Source organism: Microcaecilia unicolor, chromosome 2 (genome assembly GCF_901765095.1).
Source record: "Microcaecilia unicolor chromosome 2, aMicUni1.1, whole genome shotgun sequence".
NCBI lineage: Eukaryota > Metazoa > Chordata > Amphibia > Gymnophiona > Siphonopidae > Microcaecilia > Microcaecilia unicolor.
This window is the reverse complement of record NC_044032.1, coordinates 498026985-498049515: the sequence shown is the minus strand read 5'-3', so window position 1 is coordinate 498049515 and position 22531 is coordinate 498026985. Positions and strand designations below refer to the sequence as shown.

The window sequence follows — 22531 nt, the reverse complement described above, 5'->3', positions numbered from 1 at the left end:
TAGGGGCCCTGTTTACTAAGGATGTGGAGGAGTGGCCTAGTGGTTAGGGTGGTGGACTTTGGTCCTGAGGAACTGAGTTCAATTCCCACTTCAGGCACAGGCAGCTCCTTGTGACTCTGGGCAAGTCACTTAACCCTCCATTGCTGCATTGAGCCTGCCATGAGTGGGAAAGCATGAGGTACAAATGTAATAAAATAAGCCATGCTGTAGGTGTGCTAACATTTTTAGCACACACTAAAAATTAATGTGCACTAACACTAGAGACACCCATAGGAATATATGTGTGTCTCTAGCATTAGCGCACACTAAAAATTAGTGTGTCTTAGTAAACAGGGCCCCTATGTGACTGGTTGCAGGGGGCCTGGCTATTGTGGGGTGGGTCCCTCAGTGATCACCCCACCCCTGAAGGGGAGCCTGGCATTTGATTACCGGCACCTTTTTTCACTAGAAAAAAAATGCACAGACTAAAATGCCCCCTGTGTTAGGACTGCCATGTATTCAAGTAACTTCTGGCTCTGCCCCAGTACTAACTGGATAGTACTGCGATGGTCACACATGATATTCAGAAGCACTATCCACTTAATTAACACTGAATATCATGTGACTCTTGCCCGATTAACTCCCCCTGAATATTGACCCAAAATGTAGAGTCTCAAGGGTGATACCAAAGAACAATGTGTTAGAATGTCCTAACCAATTCCCACTCATGAAATGCAGCTTTAATGACAACTTTTAATTTTATTCTGATGACTGGGCCATTCAAATCACTGCTTTTAGTGAAACAAAATTTCTTTAAACAAAATAAAACCTCTTGTTATAATCCAGGTTAGCTTGTTAATAGTCTCTCCCTATGTCAAGGTTTTAAACTTGCATCAACAACCAATGACTACATTTAAGGTTTCCATTAGCTTAGCTTCCATACCTAAAGTGAACTGCACGCATACAGCTTCAATTATTAGAGGCTTACATGCTTTTCTTTGGCCTTTCCACACACATCGAGGGTAATTTTGCAAACCATCTTCGCAGGTAACATGCTCATTTACATGTAGAAATGGTCTCTTAGAAAATTAGGGCATGCCTACAGGTATGCGTTGTGCCAGCCAATGTGCCTTTGCTCAGGGGCAGAATCTGGGTGAAGCCTGGGCAGAATCATGATTTACATGCTTACTTTATAAATACAGACGACTGCGTGTATTTTATGTTGCTCGTTTACACCGGCTCTTGAGCACCTTCAATCTAGGCACGATATTTGCAAGATTTAAACAGTATTTTATAAAGACACAAGAGATGCCCAGGTGTTTTTATGGAACAAGCTAAAAATAGGTGCCCTGTTACAGTAAAAAATTACCCTCATTGGGGGTAATTCTATAACTGTGTGCCTATATTTAGGTACCCGCTTGGGGTCTATTCTCTAAGGGAGAGTAAGTGCCTTCTTTCCTTTCTATAATACTAGTGTACCTGCATGAGCTCTTATGGCAGCCACAGAGTTGCAGGGTTGGTTTAAACATTGGACCAGGTGAGGTAGTGGCTCAGGCCACCAGCCATAAAGAGTGCCAAAATCCCCAGCCACTAACATCACTGCCAGTGCCTCAACTGGTTAAGCATTTCTGTCCTTCCCCTCCCAGTGGGTTTGGCATCACCAATCTCTCTCCCCCCCGCCCATGCTCCAGCATTGCTCCCTTATTCCCTCCTCTGCTTGTGCCGCAGTCCTGCAAACCTGCCAGCAGCAGCAACATGAAAAGAGGTAGCCTTCGGCCAACCTCGGGGTGTTCCCGCAAGATAGTGTCTTGCCCACAGCAAACTGCATCAAAGGAGGCATGGCCAACAGAGGGAACCTGGGGATGGCTGGAGCCTTCTTCTTTTTATGATGGCAGATTTGCAGGGCCGGGGGAAGGGGGAGCCATACCTAACCACAAGGAGAGGGGTGCCAATATGGGTAGAAGGAAGCAGGGTGCTGCCAATGCAGGTAGAAGAGAGCGGGGTACTGCTAATACAGGGGGCAGGACACCAAAGGGAGTTAGCTCATGGCACCACAATCCCTTAAGCCGACCTGTAGAGTTGGTGTAAATACTCCAGCTTAAATGCCCAAGATATGCATGTAACTTATAGTATTTTTGCGCATAAGTGTGAGGCCCACTCACGCTCCCTCTAGACTCCGCCTGTGTGTACACCTACCTGTAAAATACATGCTATCGAAGATTTGCACATATTTACAGAATAGTGCTAGGGATGGATTTTGGCATTTACATGTGTATTTGCAAACTTACATATGTACCATCGTTCTAATCATTTATAAGCGTAACCAGCATGTAAATATTAGCACCTGTTTCATAGAATTACCCCATTATGTTTTTTCAATGTTATCTACTAAGATCATTACAGTCACTTTCTTTTGCTTTTGTTTACCCTGCTGCTATCATTATCACAGTAATAACTGTACAGTAAAGTGTCTTGAAAATTCTTCTGGATTGTCTGCCAGAGCTACACTTCTTCCCTTTAAATCTTGAGTTGGGTTAACCATTGACTATAAGTAACAATTAACCTAAAGCTACACTTTGGGTCTGATTCACTAACCCCCCTCGCTCCCCACAGACACAGAACAGGAGAAAGCCTTACTAAATTAGACTTTTTGAGCGATGTGAAATGGCTAATCACCAGAAGTTACTGCGAAAAACCATTGGCCATGCAGAGTTAGGAAGGTATGTCAATTCAGATGCATTTTCCTGCGCTCTGGTCTTTCCACTTTTCTTGAAATGAATCTGGACAGTTGGTTCAGCAGTTTAGAGATGATGGTTCTGGCAAGACTGCTTTGGCTGATGAAGCGTTGAGGGGGGGAGGGGTCCTTGGAGAGATCAGAAGAGCAAGGCTTTTTTCTTGAGGTCATTTCTTTTCCAAAGTGCCAGACGGTCAAATTCTTCAATAGTCATTCCGAAGACCTCTTGGAACTCTTCAGGGGACAAGTGTCTCTTGAAAGCAAAATGTAAAAATACTGTAAGTGTATGTTGTTGCTATATCATATTGATTTCAGATTAATGCAGGGGTATGGTCAAAGATTAGCAGAAGCTGCAAATATCCAATATGTCAGGAAGGCATGACTATAATGGGAGCAGTTTTCAAATACACTACATAGTTGCATACTGTGTCATGGTCTTAACACACAACCTGAATTTTCCAAGTGCAACCAGATGGGTTCTTTCCTTTTACAAATTTGCATGCAGTATGTGGTTAAACTTGTCTTTGTACTTTGTGCTTACTCCTTCATGGGGTGGCCAGGGGGGGGGGGGGCAGTGAAAATGTCACTTACACAAGCAGGGCAATTCTATAAATTGGCAAATCTGTTTAGGCACCCCAATGCTGTCTGCACAGCATCAATTCTATAATGGCATTTTGGTACCAAGATTCTGATCTACAATACTAACGTAAGTTGGCATTAGTGTGCCCATGTTTACACATGCCCTCTTACGCTATGTCAATGGCAGGTTGTGTGTCTAACAGGCTTATTTTCGAAAGAGAAGGGCGCCCATCTTCTGACACAAATAGGGAGATGGGCGTCCTTCTCTCAGGGTCGCCCAAATCGACATAATCGAAAGCCGATTTTGGGTGTCCTCAACTGCTTTCCATCGTGGGGATGACCAAAGTTCACGTGGGCGTGTCAGCAGCGTAGCGAAGACGGGACTGGGGCATGCTTAAGAGATGGGCGTCCTCGGCTGATAATGGAAAAAAGAAGGGCATCCCTGACGAGCACTTGGCCAACTTTACTTGGCCCATTTTTTCTTGCGACCAAGCCATGAAAAGGTGCCCAAACTGGCCAGATGACCACCGGTGGGAATCGGGGATGACATCCCCTTACTCCCCCCACTGGTCACTAACCCATCCCACCCTAAAAAAAAACGTAAATTTATTTTGCCAGCCTCAAATGTCATACCCAGCTCCATGACAGCAGTATGCAGGTCCCTGGAGCAGTTTTAGAGGGTGCAGTGCACTTCAGGCAGGCGGACCCAGGCCCACCCCCCACCCCCGTTACACTTGTGGTGGTAAATGTGAGCCCTTCAAAACCCACCAGAAACCCACTGTACCCACATGTAGGTGCTCCCCTTCACCCATAAGGGCTATGTTAGTGGTGTACAGTTGTGGGGAGTGGGTTTTTTTTTTGGGGGGGGGGTTTGGGGGGGCTCAGCACATAAGGTAAGGGAGCTATGCACCTGGGAGCAATTTGTGAAGTCCACTGCAGTGCCCCCTAGGGTGCCCGGTTGGTGTCCTGGCATGTCAGGGGGACCAGTGCACTACAAATGCTGGCTCCTCCCATGACCAAATGGCTTGGATTTGGTCATTTCTGAGATGGGCGTCCTCAGTTTCCATTATCGCTGAAAACCGGGGACGACCATCTCTAAGGTCGAACTAAATGTTGAGATTTGGGCGTCCCCGACCGAATTATCAAAACGAAAGATGGCCACCCATCTTGTTTCAATAATACAGGTTTCCCCGCCCCTTCAGGGAGCCGTCCTGCAAGGACGTCCTCAGGAAAACATGGGCGCCCCATTCGATTATGCCCCTCCACGTGTGCATAATTATTAACATTGTATAAACCACATGTGCACCTGGGAGACATGCCCTTGACCCAACCATGCTCTGACCATGTGTACTCACCTTGCAGTTAGGTGCTATGGCACGTAGGGGCCCTTTTACAAAGCAGCGGTTAGCCGCTCGCTAAAAGGGAAGTACCACCAGGCTACAGCAGCACCTGGCAGTAGTTCCCACCTCCAGCACATGCCATTTCTGGTGCTACAAAAATATTATTATTTTTGTAGTGCCGGTGTGTACCAGGCAGTGCTGCGCGCTGCCTGGTTAAGGCTGGGGTAGCATGGGAGCCCTTACCACCACCTCAATGGGTGGCGTTAAGTGCTCCCACCCAAAATGGGCACGCGGTAAGTGCCACACATCCATTTCTTAAAAACAAAATCTGCTGTGGTACAAGGGGACCTCAGCATGTGTCAAAAACATGCGCCAATGCCAGCGCAGGCCCCCTTTTGCCGCAGCTTTGTAAAAGGACCCCTTAGACACTACCTTATACAATAGCACCTATTTCACATAGGTGCTTAACTATCAATTAATCCATAGCAAACAAAGCGAAATTCACAAATTACAAAGTAATATTATTGGATCTGGGAGAAGCGCATAATTTAACCCTCAGGCAGTAACTTAGCCATTTAGCAATAGGGAGAATATGTAATCGTCATTGATCCAGCTGTATAAATGCCCAAACTTTTATCAAAATATCAAATCACTTATCTTTATTTAGATTTTCTCTTTGCTCTCCTTTCTTGTTTCACCTAAATGGAGACAGATCTTGAGACAGTCATATGGCAAAAAGTGAATTCGTGTTGGTGTGATGTGTCTCTTGCTTTGAATCTTTTATATTAAAAAACTAAACTACTAATTGTGGGGCGGAAACAAGAAAAAAGAGAAATGAGAAAATCTAAATAAAGATAAGTGATTTGATATTTTGATAAAAGATTGGACATTTATACAGCTGGATCAATGACGATTACATATTCTCCCTATTGCTAAATGGCTAAGTTACTGCCTGAGAGTTGAATTATGAGATTCTGATGGATCCAATAATATTACTATATAATTTGTGAATTTAGCTTTATTTGCTGTGGAGTAAATTTGCTTTCTATACTGTGATATTTTCTACTCCTTCCTGATTGAAGAATTGATTGTGCTTTGGATTAACTATCAATTAATGGCACCTTTGATATGTGTATCTCTAGGCACCAGTTTATAGAATTGCCCCAAAGTTCTTTTCTTCTCTCAACACTCTTAGCATGCTCAAAAGAATTCTTATAGGAGCCCTTTTACTAAGCCACATAAGCATCTACGAACACCCAATGAGAGCCAAAATGGAGTTACCGTGTGGCTACCAAGTGGCTCTTGTGGTAATTTCATTTTTGATGCATGGCCGATGCGTGCGGCTTTCGGACGTGCACCAAGTGACATTTGACGCGCGTAGGTCATTACCGCCCAGTTACTGCATGAGACTTTACCGCTAGGTCAATGGCTGGCAGTAAGGTCGCAGACCCAAAATGGATGCACGGCAATTTTGATTTTGCCGCACATCCATTTTCAGCAAACATTTTTAAAAAGGCCTTTTTTACAGGTATGTTGAAAAATGGATTGGTGCACACGTAAAACTCGCGCCTACACTACTGCAAGCCATTTTAAGCGCACGTTAGTAAAAGGACCCCTTAATGTGACTAAAATTATAGGCATTTTGAATCCCACATGTAGATTTAGCTGCATTTGAGGAGGACGAGACCTGTTTCTTGATAAAAGGCTTTGAAAATGTTTCTCCCCAGACCTAACTGTGTTTCAGTCATACTGAGGAAGATTACAACACAGTGAAATTAACCATGAGGCACTAGACATTAAAGTCTTCTACGGCAGAGCAGTTTGCTTTTATCAAAGAGGAATTTTTAACAGAACTTTCATCTTTTTAAAAGCACCAGTCTTTTAGCAGGGACACCTAGTTCGCATCCGTGGCTGGCGCTCGGTATGATCAAGTAGCATAATAAGAGATGAACTCATGGTGGGAAAAGACCATATTGGCCCATAGAGTCAGCTCAATTGCAAATCTTCTAGGTCCCTTCTCTCCAAAAACCTATAAAAGAGAAGCAAATGCATGCTTTCCATGTCTATTTGTTTATTTTCCAAAATGTAATAATCAGTGTTCCAATCTTTAGCATAAAAAGTTTCTAAATCAGTGTACAGAGGTATTAAAAAATACTTGAACACACAAACAATACACGACACCCAGAGATTAAAACAACCCCCCCCAAACAAATATAAACATAGAAAACATAGTCAACATATAGCAACCATTATTGCAAAAGAGCACCTCATGCAATACCACCATCTCTCCTGTGCCAGACTAATCCCCAACACATTTTCAATAGTGAGCGACAGGCAAGCCTAGTAGGACTCCAAGGAACCTGCCCATCCCTAGCAATTAAAACCACAATATTGAAGCACCAACACTCACTGGCAGCAAAGCAGTTGGAGGACTCCCACTCAGCTTAAAGGAAACAGTGTGTCACAACAATCCCATTGCCAGCAATTTTGTGCCTTACATAAGTACATAAGTAATGCCATACTGGGAAAAGACCAAGGGTCCATCGAGCCCAGCATCTTGTCCCCGACAGCGGCCAATCCAGGCCAAGGGCACCTGGCAAGCTTCCCAAACGTACAAACATTCTATACATGTTATTCCTGGGATTTTGGATTTTTCCAAGTCCGTTTAGTAGCGGTTTATGGACTTGTCCTTTAGGGAACCGTCCAACCCCTTTTTAAACTCTGCTAAGCTAACCGCCTTCACCACATTTTCCGGCAATGAATTCCAGAGTTTAATTACACGTTGGGTGAAGAAACATTTTCTCCGATTTGTTTTAAATTTACTACACTGTAGTTTCATCGCATGCCCCCTAGTCCTAGTATTTTTGGAAAGCGTGAACAGACGCTTCACATCCATCTGTTCCACTCCACTCATTATTTTATATACCTCTATCATGTCTCCCCTAAGCCGTCTCTTCTCCAAGCTGAATAGCCCTAGCCTCCTTAGTCTTTCTTCATAGGGAAGTCGTCCCATCCCCACTATCATTTTAGTCGCCCTTCGATGCACCTTTTCCAATTGTACTATATCTTTCTTGAGATGCGGCGACCAGAATTGAACACAATACTCAAGGTGCGGTCGCACCATGGAGCGATACAACAGCATTATAACATCTTCACACCTGTTTTCCATACCTTTCCTAATAATACCCAACATTCTATTCGCTTTCCTAGCCGCAGCAGCACACTGAGCAGAAGGTTTCAGCGTGTTATCGACGACGACACCCAGATCCCTTTCTTGGTCCGTAACTCCTAACGTGGAACCTTGCATGACGTAGCTATAATTCGGGTTCTTTTTTCCCACATGCATCACCTTGCACTTGCTCACATTAAACGTCATCTGCCATTTAGCCGCCCAGTCTCCCAGTCTCGTAAGGTCCTCTTGTAATTTTTCACAATCCTGTCGCGAGTTAACGACTTTGAATAACTTTGTGTCATCAGCAAATTTAATTACCTCGCTAGTTACTCCCATCTCTAAATCATTTATAAATATATTAAAAAGCAGCGGTCCTAGCACAGACCCCTGAGGAACCCCACTAACTACCCTTGTTACATTCGGGCGACTGGTCTTTCTTTTTTTTGATTTGCCTTCCTCTCAACAGCACCTTCTGCTGGTTCCTAATTTGAAATATATTCATGTCACCATTACTCAGGGCTTTTTTTGAGGGGGTACTGAGTACCGGCACCTTTTCCATTGTCTGCTAAAATTAACCCAAGTTCCCCAAGTTTTAATGAAAGAGCTCATGCTCTACACACCAATTCTGCCTTGTCATAGATTCTGTGACTGGTTGCAGGGGGCCTGGCTATTGTGGGGTGGGTCCCTTAGTGATCACCCCATCCCTGAAGGATGGCCTGGGATTTGGAGTACCAGCACCATTTTCGCTAGAAAATATGCACTGCCATTACTCGTAATTCTAGTTTTGACTATGCAATGCGTTGCCACAATACGTGAGGCTCAAGACCTAGTATGCTAAATTTAAGAAGGATCTTAAGACCTTTTTTTTTTTTAACCATCTTTTTGTTTTAATGCTCCTTTTGGTGTAGGTGGGCTGATGCAAGGTTGGCTCTGCAGTGTGCATAATTTGTAGGATTCATATATATTTCTCTATCCTATTGTTTTTATGGTGTTCCTTTTCTATTGTTGTTTTTTAATTGTACACCACAGAGATTTTTATTAAGCGGTATAATAAATTTAATAAACTTGGAAACTTGAAATCAGTTGATCAATGCAGAGAGAGGAAAGCAAATACAGTTTGTATATTTTTACTGAGGATGTTCTGAAACCAAAGGTAGTCACTGGGTGGGAGGGGTGGATTTAATCACACTGTACTCATGCACCAATAAATAGACCCTATAAGTACATTAAGTGTTACCATACTGGGACAGATCGAAGGTCCATCAAGCCCAGAATCCTGTTTCAAACAGTGGCCAATCCAGGTTACAAGTACCTGGCAAGATTCCAAAACAGTACAACACATTTTATGCTGCTTATCCTAGAAATAAGCAGTGGATTTTCCCCAAGTCCATCTTAATAACGGCTTATGAACCGTTCTTTTAGGAAGCTATCCAAACCTTTTAAAAATCCTGCTAAGCTAGCCGCCCTTACCACATTCTCTGGCAACGAATTCCAGAGTTTAATTATATGTTGAGTGAAGAAATATTTCTCCGATTTGTTTTAAATTTACTACTTTGTAGCTTTATTGTGTGCCCCCGGTGATTCACATCTACCTATTTCACTCCACTCATTATTTTATAGACCTCTATCATATTTCCCCTCAGCCGTCTCTTCTCCAAGCTGAAGAGCCCTAACCTGACAGGGAAGTCGTCCCATCCCCTTTATCATTTTTCTCTCTACCTTTTCCAGTTCCACTATATCTTTTTTGAGATATCAATGTATCAATAAGCCAAACAAGAGCCATCCACTTAGGACAGAAGTAAGTAGCTTTAGCATATGTATGCATGTACTAGTCTAATGTCACAGGGACTGGTTAACATGCATGCTAAGGTATAGCCCCAAGGCATTTCTGTGGATAAAAAAGTATTTTACATGCAGAAATAGGTTTTTATAAAATTGCTATCCTGGAAGCAAAATCTCCAAATAGGTTAGTTTTATGCATACAATTACAGTAATGAGCCTCACCATTAAGCCAGGCTATGTGGAGTATGATCTCAGTCTCTCCAATATATTGTTAATGCTTACCATGGACAGCCTCCTTCTGGAGTTCAAGGATGTAATATGTACAGGCACACTATCAAAGTGTACTTGGAAATTACTTTTAATCAGGCCTGGGCACCCAATATGGTGGGAAAATTTCTGCATCTTTCTGCCACATTTTCTAGGTCTCTTGCTGCATTGATTGGCACCTGAGAATCCTCTCTCTCTTTACACAATGCACAGAATAATCACGTCATACTTAGATCTATTATCAATGCTATTCTCGCGGTTTTTTTCCCCTATGTCCAGTTTCCTTACCTCAAGCCTCTTATAAGTTGGAATGGGAATGTCCCCAAGTGATCACAACCTCTTCATTACTCTCTCAGGGGGCAATATTTCTACTTGTCCATATGGAGGAGTAGCCTGTTAGTGCAGCAGGCTTTGATTCTGGCAACCTGGATTCAATTCCCACTGTAGATCCTTGTGACCTCGGGCAAGTCACCTACCCCTCCATTGCCCCAGGTGCAAAAACTTAGATTGTGAGCCCTCTAGGGACAGAGAAAGTACCTGCATATAATGTGCACAGTGTTGCATACATCCAGTAGTGCTATAGAAATGATTAGTAGTAGTATACCATGACAGTAATGAGCTTCGTGCCTAAGCCAGAGTTTATGGTGTATGATCTCAGTCTCAAGTGTACTGCTAATGCTCACAAGACAGTACTGAGCCATAATTATGCTCTTGCATCTTGCCTGCTTCACCACCACTGAGAGGAGACAATAGGCTGGGTGCAATTTTTGTGCTCCATATTTGTGTCCTGCTCACACAGCCCTTAGTATGACACTGGTTTCTGTACTTCCATAATGCCAAAGACAGCTCTCTTCTGGAGTTCATAGGATGTAATATATTTAGACAGTCTGTCAAAGTGTGCTTGGAAACTGCTTTTAATCAAGCCTGTGGGAAAAGCATCTGTGGGCCTTGCACTAGAGAGTTGCACGGGGACAGAAATCTTACCCGTCCCACCTATCCCCACTGGAATCTTACCCGTCCCCACCCATCCCTGCAAGAATTTAACCCATCACAATCCGTCCCCACAAGAATTTAACCCATTCCCACCCATCCCCGCAAGACCCATTCCAGTCAGCTCTCTCAGTCTCTCTCTGGATTTGTGCCACAGCACTGCAGGCAAGGAAGGAACGGAAGTTGGAACGGAACACTCTGGTGCACACATGTAAGATTTTTCTCTGATCCACTGGCACTGTGTGCTGAGAGGTTGCCGCGTGCACATGCCAGTAGGTCAGGTGACATCTGATGCTCACGCCTGTGTCAGAGCTGAGGACTGTGCATCAGCCCGGGAGCAAAGAGGATTAATAGTAACATAGTAAGTGATGGCAAATAAAGACCTAAGCGGTCCATTCAGTCTGCCCAATAGTCACACACATTATCTATTCATGATTAAACCAACGAGGGTGATATTATATACTTGATTATGCTCTTTCTTTGGTGTTCCTAGGACGTAGACCATAGAAGTCTATCTGGCCCTATCCTTTATGTTCCAACTGCTGGAGCTGCCGTCGAAGCCCACTCCAGTCTATTCGTCGTATTTGTGGGACACAGACCGTAAAAGTCTGTCCAGCACTGTCCTCATGTTCAAGCCACTGAAGTTGCTGTCTAAGCCCTTTCCAGCCTATCCTAAACCAGATTGCCATATATTAGACATAGACCATACAAGTCTGCCTGGTATCAGCCCTAGTTAATCACAGCCAGAGTCGCCATCTGTCAATCGACACATCCACACACATGCAGCCATTTAAGTTTAGGTTTTTTTTATAACTTCCATTTTCTAATTAGAGATCCTCTGTGTTATCCCATGCCTTTTTGAATTCCTTCATCATTTGTGTCTCTACCACCTCCTTAATGAAGACTTTCTGCATTTGTGGTGTTAAAGCAAGGAGGAGGAGGAGGAGGAGACAGCACTCAAATAACTTGGTACTTGGTAGATGAGAGGCTGGTGCAGGTGTAGCTTACACTTCCATGGGAATCCCGCAGGAATTGTTTCCATCCCCATGGGAATCCCGCAGAAACTGCTTCCATCCCCGTGGGAACCACGCAGAACTGCTTCCATCCCAGCCGAAACCCTACAGAACTGCTTCCATCTCTGCGGGAATCCTGTGGGTTCTGCGGGATTCTCACGAACCCCATTCCCCTACATGCAAGCCTGTGGCTCCCAATACAATAGGAAATATTTCTGTATCTTTCCTCCATATATTCTTGGTCTCTGCATTTCTTGAGATTTTTGAGGACCTTCTTTCTCTCCTCCTCCTCCTCCTACTACTACTACTTATCATTTCTAAAGCGCTACTAGACGTACACAGCGCTGTACACTTGAACATGAAGAGACAGTCCCTGCTTGCCAGAGCTTACAATCTAATTAGGACAGACAAACAGGACAAACAAGAGATAAGGGAATATTAAAGTGAGGATGATAAAATAAGGGTTCTGAACAAGTGAATAAGGGTTAAGAGTTAAAAGCAGCATCAAAAAGGTGGGCTTTTAGCTTAGATTTGAAGACGACCAGAGAGGGAGCTTGACGTACCGGCTCAGGAAGTCTATTCCAGGCATATGGTGCAGCAAGATAAAAGGAATGGAGTCTGGAGTTAGCAGTGGAGGAGAAGGGTGCAATTATCCCAATTCACAGGATAATTGCTTGGAACTGACAAGTCTATGATCAGTGCTGCTCTGTGTTTTTCTCCATTACCACTTTATATATTTTTTTTTTCTTGCATCTAGCTGTTTATTGGTTGGAATTGGAATGTCCTGGGTGATTATAACTATGTTGGTAAATTTATGTGCATATAACCTGTGTCCTTATAAATTTAATCAGATTGCACAAAAGCCTTCTCATGGCAAAACTGGGGAGGGAATAGTGTTTACATGCTGCAGTGAAATGACACAGTTTGCAACACAAAAAGCTTCCACTACAGGCACACTGTAATGTGACTGTGGAGACCTCATTAAATTCTGCCTTACTTAGGAGTCCTTTTACTAAGGTGGGCTGAAAAATGGGCTGCACTAGTGTAGGTGCATGTTTTGGGCGTGCACAAATCCATTTTTCAACGCGTCTGTAAGAAAGGCCTTTTTAAAATTTTTGTTGAAAATAGATGTGCGGCAAAATAAAAATTGGCGCGCATCCATTTTGGGTCTGAGACCTTACCATCAGCAACTAACTTAGCAGTAAGGTCTCACACATTAACCATGCGGTAATCGTCTACATGCATACAATGATGACTACCGCCCAATTTGTGCCGCACGCCAGAAAATAAAAATTATTTTCCGGCACGCGTAGCGGACATGTGTCAAAAATGAAATTACCACAAGGGCCAAGTGGTACCCAGGCGGTAACTCCAAATTGACACTCGTTGGGTGCACGTAGGCGCCTGCGCGGCTTAGTAAAAGGGAAGGGAAATGGGACTTGATATACTGCCTTTCTGTGGTATTTTGCAACTATATATTTTGTACCTGGGGCAATGGAGGGTTAAGTGACTTGCCCACAGTCACAAGGAGCTATAGTGGGAATCAAACCCAGTTCCCCAAGATCAAAGTCTGCTGCACTAACCACTAGGCTACTCCTCCACTTTAGATGGCAAAAACCTCTAGTGGCTCTGATTATATAATGTATATTGACCTGTTTAAAGCCTTGCGCTTTCCAGAACAGGAGAGGGCTCTGGTACTGATGGGAGGAGACCTCTTTTGGAGGGAAGCTGGAATTGGCATAAAACACCAGTTCCAAAGGTCATCAGGGTCTTTGGCTAGTCCTGCCATTGCACCACAAAGAGCAGCGAGTCTTTGAGAGGTGACAGGGGGAGCTTATGTCACTGCACCTCACAAAACGCATGTTCGAGATAACTGGATCAGGACACCCCTGTTCTTAAAGGATAAGAAGTAACAGAAGGAAGAAGCCTTGGAATATCCAAAAGAAGAGGGGAACACTGGTCCTGGGAAAGAGATGGATACAGCAGAGGGTCCCTGTGTTGAGACAAAGAGGGTGAGGCGCCACACTAGTGCCGCATCTGTGACCATATCTGAGTTCAGAATCCTGCTCCGGAAGGTATCCAGGGCTTAAAGATAGGGGTTCTCCTGACTTTTAGAAGGAAGATATCAGCCTTGTCTTGGTCTTTGCATGGTGCATATTAAATTAGTACTAATTTAATCTTCAAAAACTTTAGGCAAATGTTTTGGCTCAGAACAAATCCTGATTTGGACTGAGTTATTGGAAGTGAAGAAGTGGATTCTAGTGTCAACAGTCTCCCATTCCTGATCTAGAACCCTAAATTCCCAGAGAGTTAAACCTGTAAATTTACGCTCTTGGTTTGCTGCATAGCAAAAAAGGCTAAAGCTGTGAGGGTCCCCAGGTTGGCAGGGGCTGGACAACATAAAATTCTCCCACACAAACATTCAGAACCTACAGTGGTGGAAATAAGTATTTGATCCCTTGCTGATTTTGTAAGTTTGCCCACTGACAAAGACATGAGCAGCCCATAATTGAAGGGTAGGTTATTGGTAACAGTGAGAGATAGCACATCACAAATTAAATCCGGAAAATCACATTGTGGAAAGTATATGAATTTATTTGCATTCTGCAGAGGGAAATAAGTATTTGATCCCCCACCAACCAGTAAGAGATCTGGCCCCTACAGACCAGGTAGATGCTCCAAATCAACTCGTTACCTGCATGACAGACAGCTGTCGGCAATGGTCACCTGTATGAAAGACACCTGTCCACAGACTCAGTGAATCAGTCAGACTCTAACCTCTACAAAATGGCCAAGAGCAAGGAGCTGTCTAAGGATGTCAGGGACAAGATCATACACCTGCACAAGGCTGGAATGGGCTACAAAACCATCAGTAAGACGCTGGGCGAGAAGGAGACAACTGTTGGTGCCATAGTAAGAAAATGGAAGAAGTACAAAATGACTGTCAATCGACAAAGATCTGGGGCTCCACGCAAAATCTCACCTCGTGGGGTATCCTTGATCATGAGGAAGGTTAGAAATCAGCCTACAACTACAAGGGGGGAACTTGTCAATGATCTCAAGGCAGCTGGAACCACTGTCACCACGAAAACCATTGGTAACACATTACGACATAACGGATTGCAATCCTGCAGTGCCCGCAAGGTCCCCCTGCTCCGGAAGGCACATGTGACGGCCCGTCTGAAGTTTGCCAGTGAACACCTGGATGATGCCGAGAGTGATTGGGAGAAGGTGCTGTGGTCAGATGAGACAAAAATTGAGCTCTTTGGCATGAACTCAACTCGCCGTGTTTGGAGGAAGAGAAATGCTGCCTATGACCCAAAGAACACCGTCCCCACTGTCAAGCATGGAGGTGGAATGGTTATGTTTTGGGGGTGTTTCTCTGCTAAGGGCACAGGACTACTTCACCGCATCAATGGGAGAATGGATGGGGCCATGTACCGTACAATTCTGAGTGACAACCTCCTTCCCTCCGCCAGGGCCTTAAAAATGGGTCGTGGCTGGGTCTTCCAGCATGACAATGACCCAAAACATACAGCCAAGGCAACAAAGGAGTGGCTCAGGAAGAAGCACATTAGGGTCATGGAGTGGCCTAGCCAGTCACCAGACCTTAATCCCATTGAAAACTTATGGAGGGAGCTGAAGCTGCGAGTTGCCAAGCGACAGCCCAGAACTCTTAATGATTTAGAGATGATCTGCAAAGAGGAGTGGACCAAAATTCCTCCTGACATGTGTGCAAACCTCATCATCAACTACAGAAGACGTCTGACCGCTGTGCTTGCCAACAAGGGTTTTGCCACCAAGTATTAGGTCTTGTTTGCCAGAGGGATTAAATACTTATTTCCCTCTGCAGAATGCAAATAAATTCATATACTTTCCACAATGTGATTTTCCGGATTTAATTTGTGATGTGCTATCTCTCACTGTTACCAATAACCTACCCTTCAATTATGGGCTGCTCATGTCTTTGTCAGTGGGCAAACTTACAAAATCAGCAAGGGATCAAATACTTATTTCCACCACTGTATGTAGTAATCATGTTATACTATAACAGCACTGCTTCCCAGCAATGAAACAGTAATAACCCTACCTATAAAAAGGCAGCACTGCAAACTTACCCCAGACCCTAAAATACCAGTATACTACCTAGTGGATAAAGATAACAAGCCGAATTACAACAAATCCTTGCACAGAAGCTACAATCCAGCAGAGTACCTCATCTCAGTAACACATGCACAACACGGACTGACCTTCACCAAATACAGAATAAAGGATCAAAAATTAAAAAATAGAAACGTACTGGACCCGCAGGTGAAGGATTTAACTTGGAAAACTTATTTTAAGCTTAGCTTAGATTACTTCGCTCTTACTTTTTACAAGACCATTTTAGGATGTTAGTTCAGCTATCTATTCTTCCTATGTTGGATTAGTATAATTCTTTATATTTAGGTGTAAAGATAAAGCATATGTCTAAATTACAGCTAATTCAGAATTCGGCAGCAAGATTAATCCTATATAATAATTCTCACCACCAACGTTCTAATATGGCCTGTGTCCGTGGCTCCTGGAGTTGCTGAGCTAGGCTCTGTTCTGTTCCCTGACAGCCTTGCACTAGTTCATAACGTGATCCTAAAATGTGAGTAATGTCTTTACTGTTATTCTCATTTCTAAGAACTCTCGCTGCTGCAGTCTCTCATTGTAAAGATATATGAGCAATGCACTGTGGGTAATGTAGTTCACAGGCAATGCAACCACACTTGTTTGGCTGTGTAAGAACTGCTATCACTGGTTGTGAGGCTGCTCAGACCTTCTCTCTCTCCCTCTCCCTCTGCCAAGCTTGGCTCTTTTGTCTTCCTGTTCAGTCTTACTATCAGAGGTCAGCCAGGTATGACCCTTCCCTCCTATCTCTAGGACTACCCCTTGCTATCCGATAGCAGGCTCTGCCCCCCATTGGTCTCTGTCTGCTCCTCCCTGTATGAAGCCCCACCACTTCCTTGTCCTTTCAGCCATGTGGGGCTTCTTCCTCCATTATAGCCAGGGCATGGAGCCCACCACCATCTCGCTCCAGACAGCTCTGTCCTGCTGAAAATCCCTGTAACGTCTAAGCCCTCGCACTCCCTGTAACGAACCTGGATTTTTTACCCTGTAAATATCTTCTTCCAAATGAGATATTGCACATTGCAGTCACCCAGCTTTGGACTATTTCTACCTGTTCAACTACTTTCCCCTCCCCCTGCAATACAACTACCTCTCTTCAGATCTCCACCTCCCACAGCCTCCAGATTCAGAAGTCTCTGTATCCTGAACATCTATCTGTGAGTAAATTATCTGTGATTTATTCAATAAAAGAGACTTTACAAAATAATAGAGACTTCAGGTGATTGCTGCGCCAGGGTTATGCTCCATGATATTGGGGCTTCTTATTATCAAGCCCCGAGAGTCATGACAGTAAAAAATCCAGCATTATAACTGAATAGCTGTGAGGAAAGTTTGGAGCAGGACAACTGTGCCTTTAAGAGAACAGAAGGGTCAAGTGTGTGAAAAGAAAAGGAAAATCAGTAACTGCTCATTGTCTGGATGTTAATTGATCTGCATTCTAGTGAAGCCATAAGGAAAGCAATGTTGGATGATCTGTTAAAGTTAAAATGCATTTACTAGATAAGTGGAGCTTGTGAAAGAAGCAGAAAATCGTGGAGGTTTAAACTGAATCCAGTGTCTGCCTGCATTCTTGATAGTGATTAACTTAAATACCCTCTCCTGCACAGAAGGGACCCCTTCTCATCTGGCTCGCCAGTAAGCAAAGTAAAAAAAACAGAATTAAAATAGCCATCTGCACTGTGTTTAAAGAAATCAGTGACTCTGCTAGCACTGCCTATGTTAATTGAAACGCATTTAAATGAAGCCAGCAGCTAAAGGGTCAGAGAGAGAAGAAAAATGTTTTGTGTTGACAAACCTGTGAATGTTTAACCTTCAAGCAAGACATCAGAGTGAGCCAAAGAATGTGCAGCTAACTCTTTGAATATCACACCTCTGTGATTACTGAGGAAACTTGGAAGGTCCCCCTCCCCTCTCCCTCCAGCCTCAGAAATCTGAGCCCTGAAGGTCTTTGGGCAAGAAGGGCGGGAGGCAATCTGTTGCTAGGTTACTGCTTGAAGCCACAGCCCTGACTCAGAGCTACTCTCTCCAGTCCCCCCTCCCTCCTCCTTTGCCCAGTGACATAACAGCAGTGTTGCCAGGTGGGCGGTTTTACCGCCCAATTGGGCGGTTTTCCGCGACCCGCCGCGGGAAATTTTTGCCCGCGGCGGGTTGCGGTTTTTTGGGCGGTTTTTTGGCCGGCTTTTCGGCCGCGGTGGGCGGGGTTAGTGACGTGGGAGGCGGGGTTAGTGACGTTGGGAGGCGGGGTTAGTGACGTGGGAGGCGGGGTTAGTGACGGGGGAGGCGGGGCCGATGACGGGGGAGGCGGGGCCGATGACGGGGGAGGCGGGGCCGATGACGGCGGGGGCGGGGTTGATGACGGCGGGGGCGGGGGTGATGACGCGGGGGCGGGGGTGTCAGGGGCGGGGTTTGAGTTTGGGCGGATTTTGGGCTGGATTTTGGGCTCCTTTAGGCTGGAAAAAAATTTTCCACCTGGCAACCCTGCATAACAGTGAAACTTGATCCAGTTGAATCCAACAGCTTGAAAGACAAACTGCTTCGTGCTGTGTAATCCTTACATCCCCAGCCCCCTGCTCACAAGAGTTAACTTTTCACTTAATAAAGACAGATAAGCAAACCAGTACATGATGGCAGATTTCAATGTCTCACAAATTGTACAGGAGGAAGCGTCCTCCGCGCCAGACACAAAGGAGGCCAACGCGGATGTGATAGACACCCTCTCCCTCCAGTCCCAACAAGGGTTCCAGCGCAGAAGAGCTCGCAAGTTAACCCAAAAGGCCCTGGAAGCGTATCAAGTGAAACAGGAAAGCTATGCCAGGAAACTGAACAGACTCTGGAAAGAAGTGGAAGAAAGTTTACGCCGCGCTTTAAAGGCAGGGGCGGACAATGACGCCCATCTGACGTCGATGAAAACCAACTATGCACGTTATCGGCAAAAGGCAGAAGAGTATTGCCAGTTCTTAGAGGAGACGAACACGGAGCAGAGTCTCGTGGAAAGGGAACTCCAAGAGACCACGGATCATGGGCGCTATACAGAGGTAGCCAAAGCCGAAGAGATGACAACAAATGCAACTGCAGAACCACAAGACAGCATCTCCGTGCACTCTCAATCTTCCAAACATTCGTCCAAAAGCTCAAGATCCTCCAGGTCACTTACAACAAATCGCTCCAACCATTCTGTAGCTCCAGAAGACAGCATCTCCGTGCATTCTCACTCTTCCATACATTCATCCAAAAGCTCAAGATCCTCCAGATCACACGCAACGAATCACTCCAACCAATCGAAAATCAGCGAGGTGACCTCCCAAGTGAAGGCCTTCATTCAACAAGAAACCACCCTGAAGCTAAAACGAGTTGCGCTAGAGGCTGAGGAAGCACACAGAGAGGCTGAGGAAGCACACAGAAAGGCCGAGGAAGCACACAGAAAGGCCGAGGATGCTCGTAAAAAATCTGAGCTAGACATCATGATAGAAGCACTCCGGCGAAATAGAGAATTGGTCGAACTGGAGGCGAGAGCTATCTCCCGCGAAGATGCTGTGGAACAGCATGATGAGGTCGAGCGACTCAACCACCTCGGGTTTGAAGACCCTGCTCTAAGAACCGAAACTTACGTGTCAACGCACTCCCCACTGCCTGTCAGGACAGCGGAACGGCTCGATTTCGATGAGCCCTCAAACACGGAAGTACAGCACACCAAGGGAATCAAGCCTCACCGTACCAGCTTACACACTCGTACAAGCTTCGATGCACCGCCGCTGGCTTATGCCCTGGGAGCAGCCGATGAAATGGATGTCCCACCCCAGCCACGGGCCCCAGTGCCATACAGCAGCCAGAGGCAAGGAGAGTCTGGGTCACCGTCTCTCGGAAGAGCGCCAGCTACACGCACTTCGTACAAACAAGAAATGGCAGGGTGGCCATATTCTGCACCTATTCCCACTGAGACCGAGACCAGCCAGCCCGCAATGGTTATGACTGACCAGCCCAGAACCTCAACCAGAGATGAACTAGTGAGATATCTGGCACGCAAGGATCTGGGGGGCTCAGGGCTTACCCAATTCGACGGCCGTCCTGAGCGGTACAGAGCATGGAAATCAGACTTCAAGGATGCTATCGTGGACATGAGACTCACACCCAAGCAAGAGATGAACATGATGTTACATTGGCTGGGAAAGGGAACAGCCGCACGTGTGGAGGAGTTGAAGCATTCATACTTGAATAACCCGTCTGAGGGGTTAAAAGAGATGTGGGGAAGACTCGAGGAGTATTACGGCAGCTCAGAAGCCATAGAAAATTCATTGTTCAATAGGTTGGACAGATTCCCAGCGGTATCCGGCAGAGACAACCTCAAGCTGCAAGAGTTGGGAAACCTCCTTCACGAGCTGGAAGCAGTCAAGGCCGAGAACAGCTTTCCAAACCTCAGCCAGCTAGACACACCTCGAGGCACCAAGAGTATCCTGGGGAAGTTACCATATGACATAAGGGAGAAGTGGTCAGTAGTTGGCACACGTTACAAGGAAGAGAATCAGGGGAAATATCCTCCTTTCAACATTTTCGCAAAATTCATAAGAGACATAGCCAAAAGGAGAAACGATCCATGGTTCATGGTTGAGCCATGTGAATCAAGCCAATCCCTGGAAGGGAAAACAGCCAAACTAGGCCGAAGACCCATATCTGTGCACAAGACAGGAGTGTCGCCCGCAACGTCTACACCGGCTGACCCCTCTCTCACCACAGAGAACGTAGAGGATCCCAAAGAACCATGCCCTATACATGGGATGCCCCACCCACTCAGAAAGTGCCGAGAGTTCTTAAGGAAACCGTGGGAGGAACGTAGAGAACTGCTCACAAGGTACAGACTTTGCTACAGGTGCTGGGCTTCTTCAGACCATATCGCCAAGGACTGCAGAGCACCTAGCAAGTACACAGAACGCGGCAGTAGCCAGCAAACCAACACTTCACGCCCGGGTGATGCCGAACCACATCCCAACCCCGAAGCGAATCACGGCGAGGAGACGGGAGAGGTAGGGCCACAGGCACTCCAAGCCACGCCGAAGTGCACGAGAATATGCGGTAAAGGCCGCGAAGGGAGATCCTGCACCAAGATATGCCTGGCCAAAGTGTATCCCGAGGGACGGCCGGAGAAGGCAGTCAAAATGTATGTTATCATAGATGAGCAAAGCAACCGATCTCTTGCAAGGTCAGAGTTTTACGACCTGTTTGGAATCCAGCAGAGCTACTCCTCATATAGCATTAAAACGTGCGCAGGAGTCACACAAGTGTTGGGGAGAGTAGCAAGCGGCTACACGATAGAAGCAATAGATGGAAGCACCAAGTCAAAACTACCTGCACTAATGGAATGTGACCAGATACCAGATGACAAGGATGAGATTCCTACACCAGAGGTCGCGTGGAGTCACCCTCATCTGAGACCTATAGCCAACCAACTCATACCCTTGGATCCAGACGCTGAGATCCTACCTTTGCTGGGTCGTGACGCACCAGAACTCCTGGACATCCATGAATCACGCAGAGGCCCACGGGGTGCTCCCTATGCGCACCGTCTCGATCTGGGATGGACCATAGTGGGTGGCGTCTGCCTCAACCGGACGATAAGACCGAACATCCGTGCGCTCTCCACCAGTGTCTTAGAAGGTGGACGCGCCATGCTATTTGAATCGTGCGCCAATCACCTGACTACCAAAGAGGTTCACGAACACAAAGAACATAACGTCGTCTCACGCCGTAAAACCAGCTCCACAGCAGGTTTAGGAGAACATCTGGGGAGCTCGGTGTTCCAGACCACTAAAGACGATGACAGACTCGCACTCTCTATAGAAGATAAAGAGTTCCTGAGCATTATGGACAAAGGCCTAGAGAAAGACGAGTCAAACGGCTGGGTAGCGCCCCTTCCATTCCGTAAGCCCAGGGCCCGACTCCCAAACAACAGGAGTTACGCCTTCTCCCGACTCGCCTCGCTACAAAGGACCTTGAAGAGGAAACCAGAGATGAGACAACAGTTCACAGCCTTCATGCAAAACATGCTCACCAACGGCCACGCGGAGCTCGCCCCACCATTGAAAGATAACGAGGAATGCTGGTACCTACCTATCTTCGGGGTATACCACCCACAGAAGCCACGACAAATCCGAATTGTGTTCGACTCTAGCGCCCAGTTCCAAGGAACTTCACTGAACAGCGTGCTGCTCACTGGGCCCGACCTAACCAACAGCCTACTGGGAATCTTAATCCGCTTCAGAAAGGAACCCATCGCCGTGATGGCTGACATCCAGCAAATGTTCTACTGCTTCACCGTCCACGAAGACCACAGGAATTACTTAAGGTTCCTGTGGTTCCATGATGACGACATCAACAGAGACGTGGTGGAATACAGAATGCGGGTACATGTTTTCGGAAACAGCCCATCACCAGCAGTGGCCGCCTACGGGCTCAGACGGACAGCACGTGAAGGAGAGAAGGAACACGGCGTTGATGCAAGGCAGTTCGTGGAGAGAGACTTCTA

General features: G+C 45.7%; 1 protein-coding gene across 1 annotated transcript in view; it reads right to left on the bottom strand.

Moving 5' to 3' along the window:
- Positions 1-712: 712 nt before the first annotated feature.
- ABLIM2 (actin binding LIM protein family member 2) overlaps positions 713-22531 on the bottom strand; it is a 309478-nt gene continuing 287659 nt past the window's right edge. The window contains 1 exon segment of the mRNA XM_030191153.1: positions 713-2966. Coding sequence (XP_030047013.1) covers positions 2853-2966 — 114 coding nt within the window. The 3' untranslated portion in view covers positions 713-2852.